The sequence below is a fragment of the Cydia splendana genome, chromosome 1, assembly GCF_910591565.1.
Source record: "Cydia splendana chromosome 1, ilCydSple1.2, whole genome shotgun sequence".
NCBI lineage: Eukaryota > Metazoa > Arthropoda > Insecta > Lepidoptera > Tortricidae > Cydia > Cydia splendana.
The window spans coordinates 6,375,781-6,393,664 of NC_085960.1; the positions used below are offsets into that span (position 1 = coordinate 6,375,781).

The following is a 17,884-nucleotide window of genomic DNA, read 5'->3' on the forward strand; positions in this document are numbered from 1 at the left end:
TTAGAGCCACCGTGTTAGCATCGTAATTTGCAACGATCCCACCTCCGTAGAAACAAATGACAGAATGTTCCACTATCTGAAACCAGTAGCCAAAACCCCTTGTTTTATCAAAAGGTACCCAAGAGCTCATTATTTCCGGGAAAGGAATAGTTCCATTGAACATTAGTTCGCGTTGCTCTGAAGATGACAAAAAAACTCCTAAAGGCGCCAATATCACCGTAAACACCGTAGCTGTCACGAGACCCCAATAAAAACAAGTTACGTTCCTGGAGTACTTCGTATAACCTTCAATAATTGTGCAAGTCGTCTTGTCTTTTTTCTCTAGTTGGCTTTTTTCCAGTGTTGACACAAACTGAATAATATCTTGCCAATATGTCTGCCAAACAACAAATGTGCCTGCTTTCACTACGCAAACCGAGCTGAGCATTGTGACAGAGAGATTCCTCAAGGCTAATTCCAGGTCTGCTCTGATAAACCAAAGTTCGACGTATTGACTCACTACAAATAGTATAGCGGCAAGATGAATCAAATTGTAAATGATACGACTCAGGCCACTGTTTGGTTGCCACATGCCCCAGCTCTGAAGACCCCAGAGCGTGGGCCCGAGCAGCGGATGATTTGGGTCTTCCAATCTGGCCACATATTTTTTTAACATTTCCCTCACGTCTTGCCGTGTGATTTAGTTGAACTGTTTTTTCAGATTGACTTCATTTTACTTAGGGAATATAAATAATTCGTATTCATTAAATATTCTTGACGATTTCTTAACACTTCAAACATCATACGACTTTGCTTAGAAAAATATTAAACGTAATATGTTCTTTCGGCATCATGAAATTTGACACGAATATAAATTTAAATGTACTTTCCTCTAGCTATTATTAAACTTTTTTTTTAAATAGGCCAATGTTGACAAAATATGGACATAAGTTCTATAAAAGTAATGCCAAAAATTTACAAACAGCGAAATCTATTTACATGTTTTTTGTAGCGATTTCAACCTATCATTTACTTAACTTGGAAGGATGGACATATGCCATTTTAAATGATACATTGCGTCACCTTTGGAAAACAAATACGAAACATGTATTTTATTCAAACGTGCAATTTTTCATGTCTCGATATATCAATTTATCGCAAATATTTTTTCCAATGATTGATATCAAATATATGTAATTACCAAAGAGCCTTATTTCACTGTTACGAGGTATTAAAAGGAAAGGAAAAATCTTTTATCATTTTAGGGTCTTCTACGAACGATAATGGAAGATGAAAAGAAATTACAAGAAGAGGGTGGTAAGATTGTGTTTTTTATTTTCTTTTCACAAATGGACGTAAGTAATGTGAGTAGGTACACAAAGATTAATGAAATATAGCACCGCAGTTATTCTTGCATTTGCGTAAGAAGCGTGAGAAAACTGTAAGAGCCCTTAATTACTTTTAAGTACCTGAAATAAAAAATTTAAGATTTTTTTGTCTTTAACTAACAGTTTTTTTGAGTAATTATTACCTATTAATATATTTTTTAAATAATAATACTAAGCCATTTATTTCAGTGCTGAAAAAATGTAGGTAGGGGAGAGAACAAAGATAATAATATCTACCTAATTGGTAAATATTTAACTACATGAGCGAATAAAATATTTTGTGTGCATATGTTGACTTCATATTCATTGTAATCTATTCATAGAAAAAAAGTCATTGTAACTTATTAAGAGTATTTACTCGAATGACATAATCATCAAGAATAATAAAAAGATAAGCAAAGTTTGTGACTAGTCGTATGCATATTGCCTTGTATTAGCCTCACTTTTCATTACAGGACACAGGAAATAGAAAGAAATACCTTGTAGTACTAAAGTCCTCTTCAGTCGCATATTTCATTCATGATTCCATCGAATATTCTAACAATTGAAACTTGAAGCACTTAAATCCATGAATTATTACTTATCACATGCGTCCTTGTTTGATTAATATTTATTTTAACTTAGAAATAAACAAAATAAACCTTCAGGAAATAATCAACAACAATTGGTATTGACATCTTGTCATTCCGTTACGCTGATGCCGTAGTACAATTTTGAAACATAAAATCTAACTAGTGGCTCTGTGAGCTGTAGACCTCGCGAGCATATCTTATTGGGCACAATGAAAATATAGTTAAAAAAAAACAATACGAAAAGTGCAAAAAAAATACAAAATGTTATATCCCAGCATATAATTACTGGGGATCGAACCCAGACCTTCTGTGCAAACAAAAAAGCGAACGTTTGCAAAACACGCCATGATGGTTCTTACTTACGGTGACGAAATTTAGCTACTCATTCTCAAGTAAAAACTAAATATCTTAATACCTCCAAAACCAGCAAAATAAAATTTCTGAATTTTTGGCCATTTAATCTGTAAACATGTCTCAAAAGGAATACACTCTTATGATACCGATACGACTATTTCTTTAAGCGCGAGCTATCACAACTCTTTCATTTTGAAACAATTTCAAAAACCGGCTCGACAAAAAAATTTGATCGAATCATAGAATTCGGTTACAAAATTTCACGAGAATCGGTTAAGAATTGCGACCTGTAGAGGAGAACATCCGGACATACAAAAGCAAAACGCCCGGGTCAAAACGTAGACCTTCGCTTCGCTTCGGTCAAAAATCGTAAGAAATAAAAATATTATAATGATTAATACTCTAAATTCCGGATGTCTTAAATAATATATTTGTTACTAACAAACGTAAAAAAACTTCAATACGGGCGTGTTTTTCAAAAAGAAACTAAAAATATTTCTAATTTATAACTTCATTTACATTACACTAATAAATTCTGAAGAATTTTCTATTTCTGTAATTCGATTTCCTTTAAATTATTTCTTACTTTCATAAATAATTATTTTATTACCATAAATATCTGTTCTTAAAATGTAGGTAGGTAATAATAAATAAAATCAGAGTCCAAAATTCAGTTGTTACTTCATTACAGAATTTGAGGTTTCCGCGGTTCACTTCAAGGGGTCCTAACTATTAACTAGACGATTACATGGCCATATTTTAGGGGTAAAGGGAGTATTTATATTACGGTTAGTTATTTAAGTAGGAGTAGGGAGTGACAAGTTGTAAATGGAATAAAATTAAGTTTCAGTCAACTCTTAATACTGAAATTTCTCAGCAATTACCGTGCTATTTGTTACTTTGGCATTTGTTTTACACAAAATTTAGCTTGTTATGTAAATCGCAATCATATTTAAACTTTGTTGACCAAACGCCGGCTTTCTGTGTCAAAGGTTGGAAACAGGCAAAATTATTGTTCATTACGTACGTGTTCTCCATTTTGTAACATTATTCAAAAAGGATCTAGGAAAAGTTCAATAGCGGTCTAAGGAAAGTTAAAGCATCCGAGCGATATAAACTTCAATAAATGGACACTAAAGAATTATTATGTTGTCTACGATTATCAGTTACACTTTATGAGGTACTTAAAAAAGTAATTTTGCTCGATGACCTAAATTCGAAACTTGGCATCCGCTTTCTGAATGTTTCCTACGGTGCCAAATTTGAACAATAAAGAAAAAAAAAACAATTCTCCGTTATCTGAGCAAAGCACATCGGCATAGTGTAGGTACTAAAAATGGGAGTTAATCTGGGAATGGGATGGTAGCTATCAAACTTCGCCCAATCCCATATTTGAATAGTTTAATACGGGAAGAGACCCTCTTTAAATCTTCTCGTATATTCAGGGAGTTGTTAATCAAACCCATATTGTGCCCGTGAGTGAATTGTCTAATAGCCTTTGGTCTCAATGAAATGTTGATTTTATTTTTTAATTAAGCATTTAGAATGTACATTGAAAGTTGTTAGAAAAGTCAACATGAGTGTATAAAAATATAACTATTTACAATTTCTTGTGGGATACGTGTGTAATTCAATTGTAATTTGTATTTCATTACATTATAAGTAAGTATTAAATTACACAATTAGTATGTACCTACCTACTCATTACTTGTAACTAAGAAATACCTAATGATTTTTATATAACAAATAATAATTAAAACATGCAAACCACGTATTGCGAGGAGCATTTGAAACAGCAATTAAGTTATTTCTTCTTTTAGTAAATACTAGCGACCGGCTTCGCACGGGTTACACAAAACCTTAACAAATACACCCTAAACCATCCTCAAGAATCACTCTATCGATAGGTAAAAACGGCATGAAAATTCGTACAGTAGTTTTTGAATTTATCGCAAACATACAGATAGACAGACAGACGTGGCGGTGGACTTTGTTTTTTAATATGTAGTGATAGTGCGTTTTATTTTTGAATTCTTACCATTTAAGATTTTATTTGTCTACTACCCTTTATTCACCTAAACCCATACCTATTCCATGCAGATCTCGTTTTGTAAATAACTTTGGTCTAAGAAAAATTATCGTTTTACATTAACAAATAGGATGAAAATTTAATTTTGGTTATTATACAGTAATACATTTTCGATAAGAACTTAACTTAGAATTTGAGTAACCTTCCAAAGGTAGAAATTCACTTAAGTATCTCATAAAAATGTATATCCTATTTGATACATATTTATAGGAGGTAAGACTCATAAATTGAGGATGATGGCCATACACCTTAGTATAAAACGAGATGGGTTTCCATTAAGTAATGGGTTTGCTCTTAAAAACATAAATTTAGATCTAATTTGTAGGGATTATTTTATAAGTAGAAAAGTATAGAGTTTATTGTAATAAATATAAATACCTAAATAAAATAAATAGTTTGGGTCAATCTTACACAAATCGGCCTAGTCCCACAGTGGGTCTATAAAGGTTTGTGTTGTGGGTGCTATATGCTATACCAAATTTAATTGCATTCGGGATCAGATATTATTTTAAGTTCTGATTTGTTTTGTTTTAGTATGTTTTATGTATTGGTAGTGGTTATGGCAGAAGTTAGCCTTATTCATTTAAGTGGGAGTATTGGAGTATAAATTAAAAGGTAACTAACTACCTGTCTCTGTAGACTTATGTAGGTTACTCCGTAAACGTTATTTTAGTTGTATTAAAGTTCCGCCGTGTGACGCCTCTATCAATGCGCAATGATGTAACTTGAAGATGGAAGTTAAATAAAAATGCAGTATAGAATTCTCATATTTTAATTGATTAGAGCCTAGCCCCAATAAGTATGACCATAAATAAATAACAGATATACTCTTATATACCTATATAAATAAATAAATACTTAAGTGAATAGTAAATATCCATAACTCAAGAACAAATAACTGTGATAAACAAAGACATGAAACTTATCAGACCCTCCATCCAAAGGCAAAATATTTTTCGTGACATAAAATTTTTCTTCTACTTTTTCCTAATCAGAGCACGATACCGAATATACCCTAAAACGGATCCTCAATATTTTTTTACACCTTGTAAAAACTTAGAGTAGGTAGGCAAAATATTTATTTACAAATAAAAATCTACTAGCAAATCAACTGTATTGTAATTGTATTTAAACTTTAAACGTAATTAGAATCTACGTTCTCTGTTTTCTAATCGCTGCTTACCTACCTATAGATATTTTTTTAATTTGTGGGTTCGGAATATTTGAAGCGTGTTTCTAGCTAGTGCAACCCTTATCCTCATTATCGCCGTACACTGATATACAGGGTGAAATTGTTATCTCTGACTTATAATATACTAAGACATATAATATCCAGCTCATTTCGTCGCAGTTTCATAAATAAGACAAAACTTCGTGTAACTTTGTACCGGCGGCGACACGAGCAACTCCGATGAAAAATTCTAAGCGGTTACAAGGTTAAATTTAGCCGTCTAAGATTTCGAACGGCCAAACAATGTTAAATTGACACAAACAAAACGCCAACTCACATGTATTCCACGTCACGTATTTGCGGTCGGATTTAACAGTGAGACTCTTCATATAAACAATGTCATAAGCGACCAAAAATGAATTCAGTTTCAAATAATAAATCGTAAAACAAACAGCATATGTCGAACTAGAGCGTGACCTACTCAGTACTTGTGTTTATTATGATATAAGTCATTTTACTAGTGAATCATAATGTCGAGAATAGGATAAATCCAGCCCAATCCAGTTAGGGCGGGATCAAGCGTGAATTCCGGATAAGATTGTGATTTTGCGACTTATCTTTGATGCAATTAAGATGGCCGTTTACGTGATAAGGTCAGTATTTTATGGACTCGTTGAGTCTCGGATTACTTTTTTGTTTCTTTTCTACGATTTTAATTTTTTCCAATCAAAGTATTAATTTACTTTACGTCACCCTTGGCCCGTAAGTGGGATTTTCTTCCCACGGGACGGGAAGAAAATCTCACTTCCTGGCCAAGGCAAGACGTAAAATGTTATACAAACCACGGGCGGTAATTGTAAAAGCCCCAGATCGCATATTTATGGCCCTCACCTTCGGTTCGGGCCACAAACACCCCTGCGATCTGGAGCATTTACGAATTTACCTCCCTAGGTATGTAATGTACTATTACACTGTTATAACATGTGACCCCGTAATGTAACTTAAACAATGTAGTGCCTACTTTGTAGTACTTGACGAAGCCTGCGTAGCTGAACAGAAAATATGGATTTCTCATTGTGAAATAAATAAACTTACGTAATAATATAATATAATGTATTGTAATTTACAATAAAAAAAATATTTTTATTTTGAAAATGTGTTGTTTAATTATTTGAAGTAGATAATATTATTTAATAGATAAATTTTATATTTTTTAACCTACGTTTTCAAACTTGTTTGGATTGTAAGCTTGTTGATACAGTTCGAATTATATAAGAGCTTAATAAGAGCTCTTATAACTCGCCTGAAAATATGTATACACTTAGGTTTCACTTTGATGTTAATTAGGTGTTAGCGAGCAAGCAGGGTTAATTGTTTTCATAACTAAACGAAATTAATATGACGAATGATGACATGACGTTTATTCCCGTTACGTTTAATGCTGGTTTAATGATATAGGGCCATAGATGCTATTGGAACTTAAACCCTTTATGCCAATTTCCGCATTAAATTTTTTTTCCCAAAAACTAGATATAAAAAATCGATTTAATCATAGAATCTAGTCACAAAATTTCACGAGAATTGGTTAAGAATTGCGACCGGTCGAGGAGAATCCGGACATACGAAAGCAAAATGCCCGAGTAAAAACGGAGACATTCGCTAATGCTTCAGTCAATCAAAATAAATATTTAATCAAACAATATTGAAAATAACAGCGCAAAAGATGCGGCTTGCAACCGATAACTTCATCACATCCTCCATAAGAGACGAGAGCTTTCCTTAACGATTAATTTAGTCGATGGCTTTCAAGGAAGCTTTCAGTATCAATCCAACGCTAGTCTAATAGCCTCCCTAAATCCCTATATCCCTCTAGCAGAATATGTTGGTCATCTGAATTATGACTATTGATGTATAACAGGTTATGTGTGTCATTCTCATGATATTTAAGTTGTTCGCACATCTTTATTATGATGGCATCATTGTAGGTGTAAGTGTACTTAACAAGTGTTCAAATGTGTCGTATAAATCTTCCGAAAAATATATTAATTTGCATTGTACCTAAGCAGGTACAATGCAAATTAATTTATATTTTAGAATTAAGTAATTCTTTGGAAACGGTCGTCATCAATTTTTGGTGATCTTTTTTAAAATTCGTTTGAAGTATAGTCTAAAATTCCAATCTACCTTAATTCATAATTTTTTATTGCATGAAAGTGAGTACAAAAGGTGTTAGCATATACAATCAGTCCATCACAATTTGCCGAGGTCCAGCAGTCCAGCACGCAATATTTCTTAAATCTAAAACTACAACTAAATTAATTTAGCTATAACTATAAAATAGCAAATTAATAAATAACATAATAGGTAGTCATTAAATTATTAAAAACGTGGTACTAAATACAAACCTTTACATTCCAAATATTCTTTTAAAATTGTTTATTCATAAGCCATTCGTGTAATTTACGTCCTTATACGTCTACTCTTTCCTTTGGAGACTATTTATAACGTGGGTCTATTCTGTTATTTCTAAACTATCCATCTGAAGTGCTACTAATTTCTCTGCGGTATTCATGTTTAACACACGATTTGTTTGCTGTGATTACTTAAATATATCGTGGACTATTTATACACAATATTTGATCATTCTTCTTTAGTTACTTATTCGGATCGTTTCAAATCATGTTCATGATATTTTTAACAATGATACACCTATTGTGAACTTCTAAGGCAATAAATTACGCTGCGACTAGATTAGGCTACAATTGGTTTTCGACACATTTGGATCTTCAATAACTATACTTCATAAATATATGAGCTTTTGCACAGAAGTCCTTCAACAACAACATTGGAACATAATTGCAATAGCTTCCAAGTGTTTAAAGGCAGGTAAGTGAAGAAATGAAAAAAAAAATTATAGTACTTTTGTATTCATGTATCTATATTATTACTTCTTCTATTTGTTGTATATCTCATTCTATTTTTTCTAATCTCTATTTCTTCTATTTTGCTTTGTTCATCTACGGTGCTTTATGAATCTAATCTTCATTTTTACTCAACAACGTGTAATAGCTGTACGATCCTCTGAGAATCTGAAATCAATAGAATACATTATTGACGACCGGTCTGGCCTAGTGGGTAGTGACCCTGCCTATGAAGCCGATGGTCCCGGGTTCGAATCCTGGTAAGGGCATTTATTTGTATGATGATACAGATATTTGTTCCTGAGTCATGGTTGTTTTCTATGTATTTACGTATTTATATATTATATATATCGTTGTCTGAGTACCCACAACACAAGCTTTCTTGAGCTTACCGTGGGACTTAGTCAATTTGTGTAAGAATGTCCCTATAATATTTAATTTAATAATATTTAATTATAGCATATTAAATGTAAAAAATATTACGCTATTCCATATTCACATCCACATAATAGTACATTACGATACAAGTGCGAAAAATAGGAAATTCCCAACGAGTGGGGATAAATTAAAACGCGACCGAAGGGAGTGTTTTAAATCGACACGAGTTGCGAATTACCTATTCGCACATGTATCGTACAACGATTTATAGTACATAATATATGGCCCTATAACTTTTCGACATAGTTACGAAATTATAGTAGACACAGGACGCCAATTATAGTTAGTAAGCCTCGTACCGCAACAAAAGTAGCAATAGTGAGATTTGTGAAAGGACCAGCTTGGAATATGATGGTCTTCCGGAGCTGGCCGCCCAGCAGCACGACGCAGCGACGCAAGCCGACCCCACATCGCCACCATTCGCTCTCATATATGCCTCTATCTACGCTTAGGCTCTGAAAAAAAATCGGGATAACATTTACTTACACCGATGTCAAACATTTTCTGACTGACTTTTCATCTTGTACCTACCTAATAAGGAACTTCATATTCTTGTAGTTGTGTGGTACAATACAACACAGGCACTTTTGGATTATCTACTATAAGTACTTGAGATTGAAAACGTAAATGGGAATGAAAGCCAATATTATGTTTTTCGATATTTCGTGTATTCAAGATTAAAATAAGTAGGGCCCGGAATTTTGGGTGCGGATTTTGACAAGTCTTAGGGACAGAACACCACTGTTTATCGATGGTATCGATAAATCGAGATTTTTTTATTTGCGTCTTTATTAAATATTACCTCAAACTTTCTGATGATACATAGGTACTTACTCTTTGCAACAGTCGATGATGAAAAAAGTTCGAAATATCGGAAAATTATATCTACTTCATGTGCTTTATTGAAATCAGTATAATTAAGAAAACCTTTATATTTTATTACGAGTCGATAAGCTAAGTAGGTATTTGCTCGCCAGTGTTATTTTATTTAAATAAGTTAATCAGATTGATAGAGTAATAGAGTGATAATATACATTGATATATTAATAACACGCAAAATTCCGGGCCCTAAATATAAGCAAGCAACTTCATATCTCTCAAAACATAATGAGCGAGAAATATATACCTATGCAAATAAATATTATAGCTACGCGAACGCTTACAACGGATGAAGGCTCACCATAAAATATACTTGGTTGCTATGCCAGCAATATAAAAATAGTTGCGCGATGAGTGCTGCCAGGTATTCTGCTACCCACATCCGCTGCATAGTTGTTGCCGTCCCCTGCAAACACCGGGGCGGTATTAATAATTATATTACAAGCGTAATATTTAAAATATTTTGAAAAATATTTGTTTTTCAAGCATAAAACCCGCACCGTTTGAAAGACGATCAACAAAAAATCAGAAACTGTAAAGTTATTAATTTTCACATTATTTCACCTTGAATAAACATTTATAGAGAACTAAACCTATACAAATATTTATGTCAGATATTACGTACAACGTAGGAGTAGCGGAAGGTAGGTAGGTACCTACTATTAATTGAACATATTATAAAACGCCGTTTTCATTCTATATTAAAATTATCTACATTCCGCTACTCCTACGTTGTAACACATCCTGCTCGTTAAACATCCAAAGGCATTAAATTTTATGGAAGATAATACTATTTCATTGCATAAAATACTATACAATTTACGTTTTTTGCTAGTGTTACTCTTACATTCATTTAAATAATTTAACCACACAATATAACATTATGTTATTTAATTGCTTGAGGTACTTACGTTTGTCAAGAGAATCGCACTGGCGCAAATCATTAGTGAACAAATGACTACGTATAAAAACATCACAGGCGATAGCACAGAATTGAAGATTTTTGAGTACCTAGAAAAATGACATGCTTAAAGGAAAATAGGTTAGTACCAAGTTAGTACATAATAGTTACTTATATTTTATTATCATCCCATTTCCGTTTTATACTTTCCTATTTTGAATGCAGGCATGCAGGTAACTTTGAAGTGATGTAATAGCTGTTAAGGATTATGTTCTTAATGTAGGTACGTTTTTATTTAGATGTCCTTGCATATAATAATTGTATTTCTATAGTTATTTGTACAACAAGAGATCAAAGTTTGATATTTCTTCGAGTGCTTATTTTGAGTCCCGTGCAAGCGAAAGATTCTATAATAGATTCACGAGCGTAGCGAGTGAATCTAATTTAGAATCTTGAGCGTAGTAAGGGATTCAAAAGCGCACGAGATGTAAATAACTTTGATCTCGTGTAGTACACAAAATTTTTCACCCTAAGCAGTGAGAACATACCTAGAGGGACAGAGATAATAGAACCCAAGTATATCGAACTTGTATTAGACCCCGCATGTTGAAATGACTATAAAGGTCACTTGAATGTCATTTTGTCTCACTCAGTGAGCAAAATCGCATTTTGCTCACTGAGTGAGACCTTCAGTGAGCAAAATGCGATTTTGCTCACTGAGTGAGACAAAATGACTCAGTGAGCAAAATCGCATTTTGCTCACTGTTTTTAAGAAGCAAAGTACCCTTGTTCGAGCTGCTGAGGTGAAAAATAAATATTCAATTAGTTAAGATGTGTGATTATATTTTTTCTGTAATAATATTTATGATAATCTGTTATGTGAAACGAATATAAATTTTCTTATGCAGGCGGCTTAGCACGGTCGCGTTTTTATCCCTTGTCACCATACCTGTCACGTTCTAACAAGTATGTAAGTGCGAAAGGGACGCGCATAGTGATAGTCGATAAAAATGGAACCGTGCTGAGCCCGCAGGTAACGGAGATGGTATTTTTTGTTAATTTTCCTTCATTAATAAATTTTTATCCTCCTATATATATAACTTACTAAAGAATATAAAATGGAAGAAAAGCAATATACGTTACTTAATCAATGACAGATGATGCATATGACATTGTTTTATCCTCTCCATCGATTCTGAATAACTGACAGGATTACCATCTTCACTGAACAATTTCTTACTGTTTGCTACCAAAAGCTCAAGCTGTCCACAGAAAAATGACATTAGAGCCACCGTGTTAGCATCGTAATTCGCAATGATCCCACCTCCATATAAACAAATGGCAGAATGTTCCACTATCTGAAACCAGTAGCCAAAACCCCTTGTTTTATCGAAAGGTACCCAAGAGCTCATTATTTCCGGGAAAGGAATAGTTCCATTCAACATTAGTTCGCGTTGCTCCGAAGAAGACAAAAATTCTCCTACAGGCGCCAATATCACCGTAAACACCGTAACTGTAACGAGAATCCAATAAAAACAAGTTACGTTCCTGGAGTACTTCGTATAACCTTTAATAATTGTGCAAGTCATCTTGTCTTTTTTCTCTAGTTGGTTTCTTTCCAGTGTTGACACAAACTGAATAACATCTTGCCAATATGTCTGCCAAACAACAAATGTGCCTGCTTTTGCGACGACAACCGTGGTGAGCATTGTGTAAGAAAGATTCTTCAAGGCTAGTTCCGGGTTTGCCCTGATAAACCAAAGTTCGAAGTATACGCTCACTAAAAATAGTAAAGCGGCAAGATGAATCAAATTGTAAATGATACGACTAAGCCCACTGTTTGGTTGCCACATGCCCCAGCTCTGAAGACCCCAGAGCGTGGGCCCGAGCAACGGATGATTTGGATCTTCAAATCTGGCCACATATTTTTTCAACATTTCCCTCACGTCTTGTCGTGTGATGTAGTTGAACGTTTTTTTCGGATTGGCTTCAATTTACTTAGGGAATAGAAATAATTGGTGATCATCATTTTCTTTACTATTTCTTAACACTTCACAAATCATACGACTTTGCTTGGAAAAATAAAAAAAATAATATTATAGGTAATATGTATATTATTATTTCATATTTCAGCACAGCAAACGTGACCCGATTTAAAATGAACTTTCCTCAGGTTAATATTAAACATTTTCATTGAAATTTAACGCCATCATTAACAACGAACGTACATACCTATGTTATGTGAAAAAAGCGAAAAATTTTACAATCATAAATTTTTTTTTGTACCTTTTGTAGTGAGTTCAACCTATAATTTACTTAACGTAGAGGGACGGACACATGTTATTATAAATGGTACATTGCGTCACCTTAGGAAAATATTTACGAAACATGTGATGTGTTTCATTCGAACGTGTAATTTTTCTTGTCTCGATATATCAATTTGTATGATTTTTTTTTATTTGATTGATATCAAATATGTAATTATCAAAGTACCTATTGTTTCTCGAAATGAAAGGAACTAGTCTACATTACGATACAAGTGCAAAAACATATTTTATCATATTAGGGACTTCGACGAACGATATCGATGGGTAAAGGTAGACAAGGGTGGTGAGATTGTGTTTTTTATTATCTTTTCTCAAATGGAATTAATGTGAGCTCAGTCGACGTTAAAGATTATGTTGACATATTTCGCCTTACATAATACAAATAAGTAGGGTGCAAAAGTGTAAGTAGGTACTTATATCTATGACGCCGACTGTAAACAAACGTAAATGTAACGTAGCGCCACAGTTATTCTTGCATTTGCGTAAGAAGCGTGAAGAAACTGTAAGAGCCCTTAATTACCTGAAAAGAAAAATGGTTATTCAATGTAAGTAAGGTTTTATTTTCTATAAGTAATAGTTTCTTTAAGTATTAAACATTTGTAGAAATCTTTTAGAATTATTTTAAATGTATTTTTAATAATAATAAATCAAAATGCAGAAGGCGCGGTAATTTTGGACACGGCGTGTATAACTAGTACGTCGGTTCCTCAACTTCCTCACTCTGCGGCCCTGACCACCGGCAGTCCGGCAGCTTGGCCCGAGCCCCGCTGCCGGCGCCACCCTAGGTTAGGTTTTTTATAATGTGTTTATATATTTTTTGTAATGTTTTGTAAGTGTTTTTATATTGTATTTTTATACTCACATTGTAAAATCCTAACCTAAGAGTCAAGTTAAATAAAGGAGATAAATAATTTCATTTAAGTATTTAAAACGTACATCAATGAAGGTAGGCACACAGAGTGTGGCAAAGGGTCCGGCGCTAAAAATGACAGTGTGCGTGAGTTTCCCGCCGAGCATCGCCAGCTGCTTGCGTATGCGTGCATCCCCCTTCCACCACTCGCTTTCGTACACGCCGCCATCCACATGTTGACACTGTTCAATGCAAAAAATGTCTTGATGTATGCCTTACGGTGCGATTCGGGAAATGATTTAGATATTCACTAGATATGAAATAGTAAAGCTATGTGACGTTCCACGGCAAAAGGTACCATTGCCCCGGCTGAATATTGGAGCGGCGTTAGTAATAGCGTAACCGCTAGCCGCCATAAGGTACCTTTTGCCTTGGAATGTCACATAACTTTATATTTCATATCTAGTGTATCTCTAAATCATTTCCCGAATCACGCCGTTATGCTTATGATAATTTGGCGGAAAAAGGACATTAGATACCATTTACGCAATTCATCCCCTGATTGCTGTGATCATAAAAAGATAAAGAATGTAGCAGTAGCGAAGTTTTGTACCTCGTATAATTATGTTTATGTTACAATGAGCACGTAGGATTATCGGAAAACGTTAAAAGATATAAAATTTATTAAAGTTTCCAACTATATAATATATACCGTCACCCTTTTCAATTGTATACAGCGTGTCAAAGCTTAAAGTGAAGCATGTATGAGATTATACATTTATACAGTATAAACCTTACGCCGAAAATATAAAAATGATATCACGAAAATTCGTAATTTTATTAAAGTAACTAAAAATAATTCTTATCTGCGCTCTTCTTAGCTAGGTTGTACTGCCGTATTTCTAATTATTTTGTACAGTTGACTCTTGTTATTTAATAGTAGATTCCATTACAATTTGAATAATTTAGAGTAGGTAAAGTGCTCAATTTCGGGCACCTAAAATTCATTTTTATTTGTCTTTCCTCGCCGCAACAAGAGGGTTCCCGGCAGATAGCCCGGGACCATAACACTACGGCCTGGATTTTACATTATTCATCCAGTATTTAATTTTACGTTTTTGTATTTTTTGGCAGCTCGGTATTAGTATAAATTTTACAGATCCCTTATAGGACAAAGTGATCCTATAAGGGTTCTGTAAAATATAAATAATTATAGAGATAAGGGAACGTTCCGTTTTTATATTTTTGAGGTACAGAAACCTAATAAAAGCGTTACTTCAAAAATAATAATACATCTCACCTCAACAACCACTTCATTGCTATGCCAGCAGTACAAGAAGAGCTGGGACACGAGAGCCGTAGTGTATTGCAGCACCCAGACTTTTTGCGCCGCTGTTGCTTTTTCCTGAATACAAAGCATACTAGTTTAACAGGCGAATTTATTAAAAGTTATATATTTTGAAAAAAAGATCAAGTTTCGTCATATGTAAAGGCAAATATGTATCCTGAGTTGCCAAAAGTCGGGTATTGCATACCAGCACGCAGTTAAAGTTAGACTAACAAAAGTCGGCAACGATTTGTAAAACGTTATTTATACGTTATAATTTCATAACATTTGCACTGCGTGTGCTATCAAAATCATTTCAGACTTGTTTTGGTCTAATTCTAGTCTTTCAGTCCATGGTATAATAATATGCTCCGCCTGGTACTCTATTCCCGTCTTTTCTAGGTCACCTAACTGACACAAACCTACGTCATCATGCGACAGCGCTATATGATAATATGTGATAGCGCTATATATAGCGGCCATGTTATTGTGACGTAGGCCTGTGTCACTCTGGGAATAGAAGACCATGTTTTATTAGACCATGCTTCAGTCCTTGAATATCCCCTTATTCATAAAACTTAGCAAACCTCTGTTAATTTTTCCGCCGTTTTTTTTAATGTCAAAAGTATAAGAACATAAAATTATCCACCGTTTATTAAATTTTAGAGATATTTTTTTTTGTTTTTACTCACCGAAGTAAACTGTATGACGCCGCAGCAAATCATGCCGGAGCAAACGAGAACGTACAGGAACATCACCGGCGATAACAAAGAGTTGAACAACGAGCTGTGCCTGAAATTTAGCACATAGTTTGATTTTTTATCGCCTGTTATTTGCAAGAAAAATTACCCTTCAGTATCCGAAAAGCAAGACTTTTTCTTTTAATTTGTTTGTCGGGAGCCTTATTTTAAGATAAGTAAGAATGTGTTTAAAAATATATATACTATTACTTATATTAAGTACCTCAATATAAAATTATGATGCCTATGACATTCCTTGATCCTTCCCAATATTATTTCTTCATTAACCAAATCGTAGTCATCAAAGATGTGTTTGCATTTTTCCCTTAACATTGCCAGTTGGCCTCTGATGAATACCATAACAGCCACTGCATTTGAATCATAAAGCGCAATGACCCCCCCTCCATGGATATTAATTAGTATGTGAATGAAGATTGCTAGAGAATAGCCGGGCATTGTTGTTTTATCAAATGGAAACCACGAGCTGAAAATTTGCGGCAATGGCTTCGTTCCATTACTTATCTGCTCACGGTATTCTGAACTTGTAGAATATTTTAGAAACGGCGCCGAAATCATAGTAATGTTAGTAGAAACTACAAGATTCCAATACAAATATGTCACAATTCTTACGTAGTTTGTATAGTTTTGCTTCAATTTTATACACGCATCACTCAAGTTTTCCGGATGCGAGATTTCTTCGGCTGAAATACCTTCTACCAACTTTTTCCAATCGGATTGCCACATAATGAAAGACACGGCTTTAAAACTACAAACCATTCCCAATGCTGTTAATGAAAGATTCTGTAATGCTTCCAAATAATTATGCCTTATGATCCAAAGTTCCATTAGTTCACTAATCACAAACAGAAAAGCGCAAAAGTGAATGACATTGAAACATGTATTACGAAATTTGCTTCCACATTGCCACAGGCCGTAAACATAAAGCCCTTTCAAATTTGGACCTAATAAAGGGTGTTTCGGATCCTCGAGTCTTTTAGCTAATGAAATGATTTTCTGGACAGACACCATTACCATTGTCCTTTACAGAATAATACTTTAACGCAAATGCGAAGTAAGGTTGAGAAACATTGTGTTTTATACTATTTTGAGCTATTATGAGGAGTGTAATGTTAATAGAAATGTTGAATATTTTAAAATGCACAAAATAGTTAAGACCGACTCGAACTTTAAGCTACTAGCGTATTCGGTTGATCGACAACAGAAATATAGTAGGTAATACACAAAGATATATGTTCTGTATTAAGTAGGTCCCAATGAAACCTAAAAAATATTTTGTAGTTACGTTATAAGTAGTATCTCTATTGTAAATCTGCAAAGCACATGAAAAAGTACCTAAATGCCTAATATATTCAAGTACTTATATTGATACTATTACTTTCAAAATTAGATAAATCTTGATATTTATGATCTGAATAACCACCACCAACTAACTAACCACTCGCAGGAATTCCTTAATTACAGTTGAATTGTGTTGTGTGAAACCCTAACTGCCTTGCAAATTAACCGCCTTGAATTTCACATGAAAAGCACTTAAGGGGAGTTGTTTGAGGGGTTAATGAGGCATTAGAAATGCATGATACAAGGTCCGGCAGGGACGTTTAACGAAAGTTGAAAAGGTCGGAATTACTTTTTTTATTGAGAGACTTTAGTAAGTGGGAATTGCATACCCTAGAGGTATCTAGTAAAAGTGATATACATATATGTAGGTACCTAATTTATAACATAATATTTTCTTTTAGTCTAGAACAGAAAGACTATATTATATAGGTATAATTACCCAATCATTGTATGTTGTATTAACTAACACGATATTCACTTATAATTTTAAACGAATCGCGTAAACTTAAGTTTTTTTTTATATTTGGCCAATCATTGTAATCTTAACGAAATAACGAAACGCCGTCCAGGTATATTGAATAGCCTTAAT

At 33.8% G+C, this 17,884-nt stretch overlaps 1 protein-coding gene and 1 long non-coding RNA gene across 4 annotated transcripts in view; both read right to left on the minus strand.

Moving 5' to 3' along the window:
* Positions 1–17,884, minus strand: part of LOC134790208 (uncharacterized) — a 488,662-nt gene that overhangs the window by 215,305 nt on the left and 255,473 nt on the right. The gene's annotated exons all lie outside the window — the stretch shown is intronic.
* Positions 8,527–17,105, minus strand: LOC134789870 (odorant receptor 22c-like). Of its 2 annotated transcripts, none has more exons than XM_063760543.1 (9): positions 16,160–17,105; positions 15,889–15,988; positions 15,170–15,274; positions 13,956–14,111; positions 11,836–12,050; positions 10,703–10,802; positions 10,093–10,197; positions 9,212–9,367; positions 8,527–8,642 (listed from the first exon to the last, which is right to left on the minus strand). In XM_063760543.1, exons 1-9 carry the CDS (start codon positions 16,969–16,971, stop codon positions 8,589–8,591), a joined length of 1,803 nt encoding a protein of 600 aa, XP_063616613.1. In that variant the 5' UTR covers positions 16,972–17,105; the 3' UTR covers positions 8,527–8,588. The 2 variants fall into 2 exon arrangements, with proteins under 2 accessions (XP_063616613.1, XP_063616622.1); XM_063760552.1 differs by having other exon boundaries at positions 16,567–16,694.

Bases quoted from the DNA above. Each gene is read 5' to 3' on its own strand.
- LOC134789870 (XM_063760543.1), bottom strand. From the start codon at position 16,971: ATGGTAATGGTGTCTGTCCAGAAAATCATTTCATTAGCTAAAAGACTC. The intron at 15,275-15,888 runs GTGAGTAAAAAC...CTTTGTATTCAG, and splicing joins GCGTCATACAGTTTACTTCG to GAAAAAGCAACAGCGGCGCA. The intron at 12,051-13,955 runs GTACGTTTTAAA...TACTGGTTTCAG, and splicing joins GTGTGCCTACCTTCATTGAT to ATAGTGGAACATTCTGCCAT.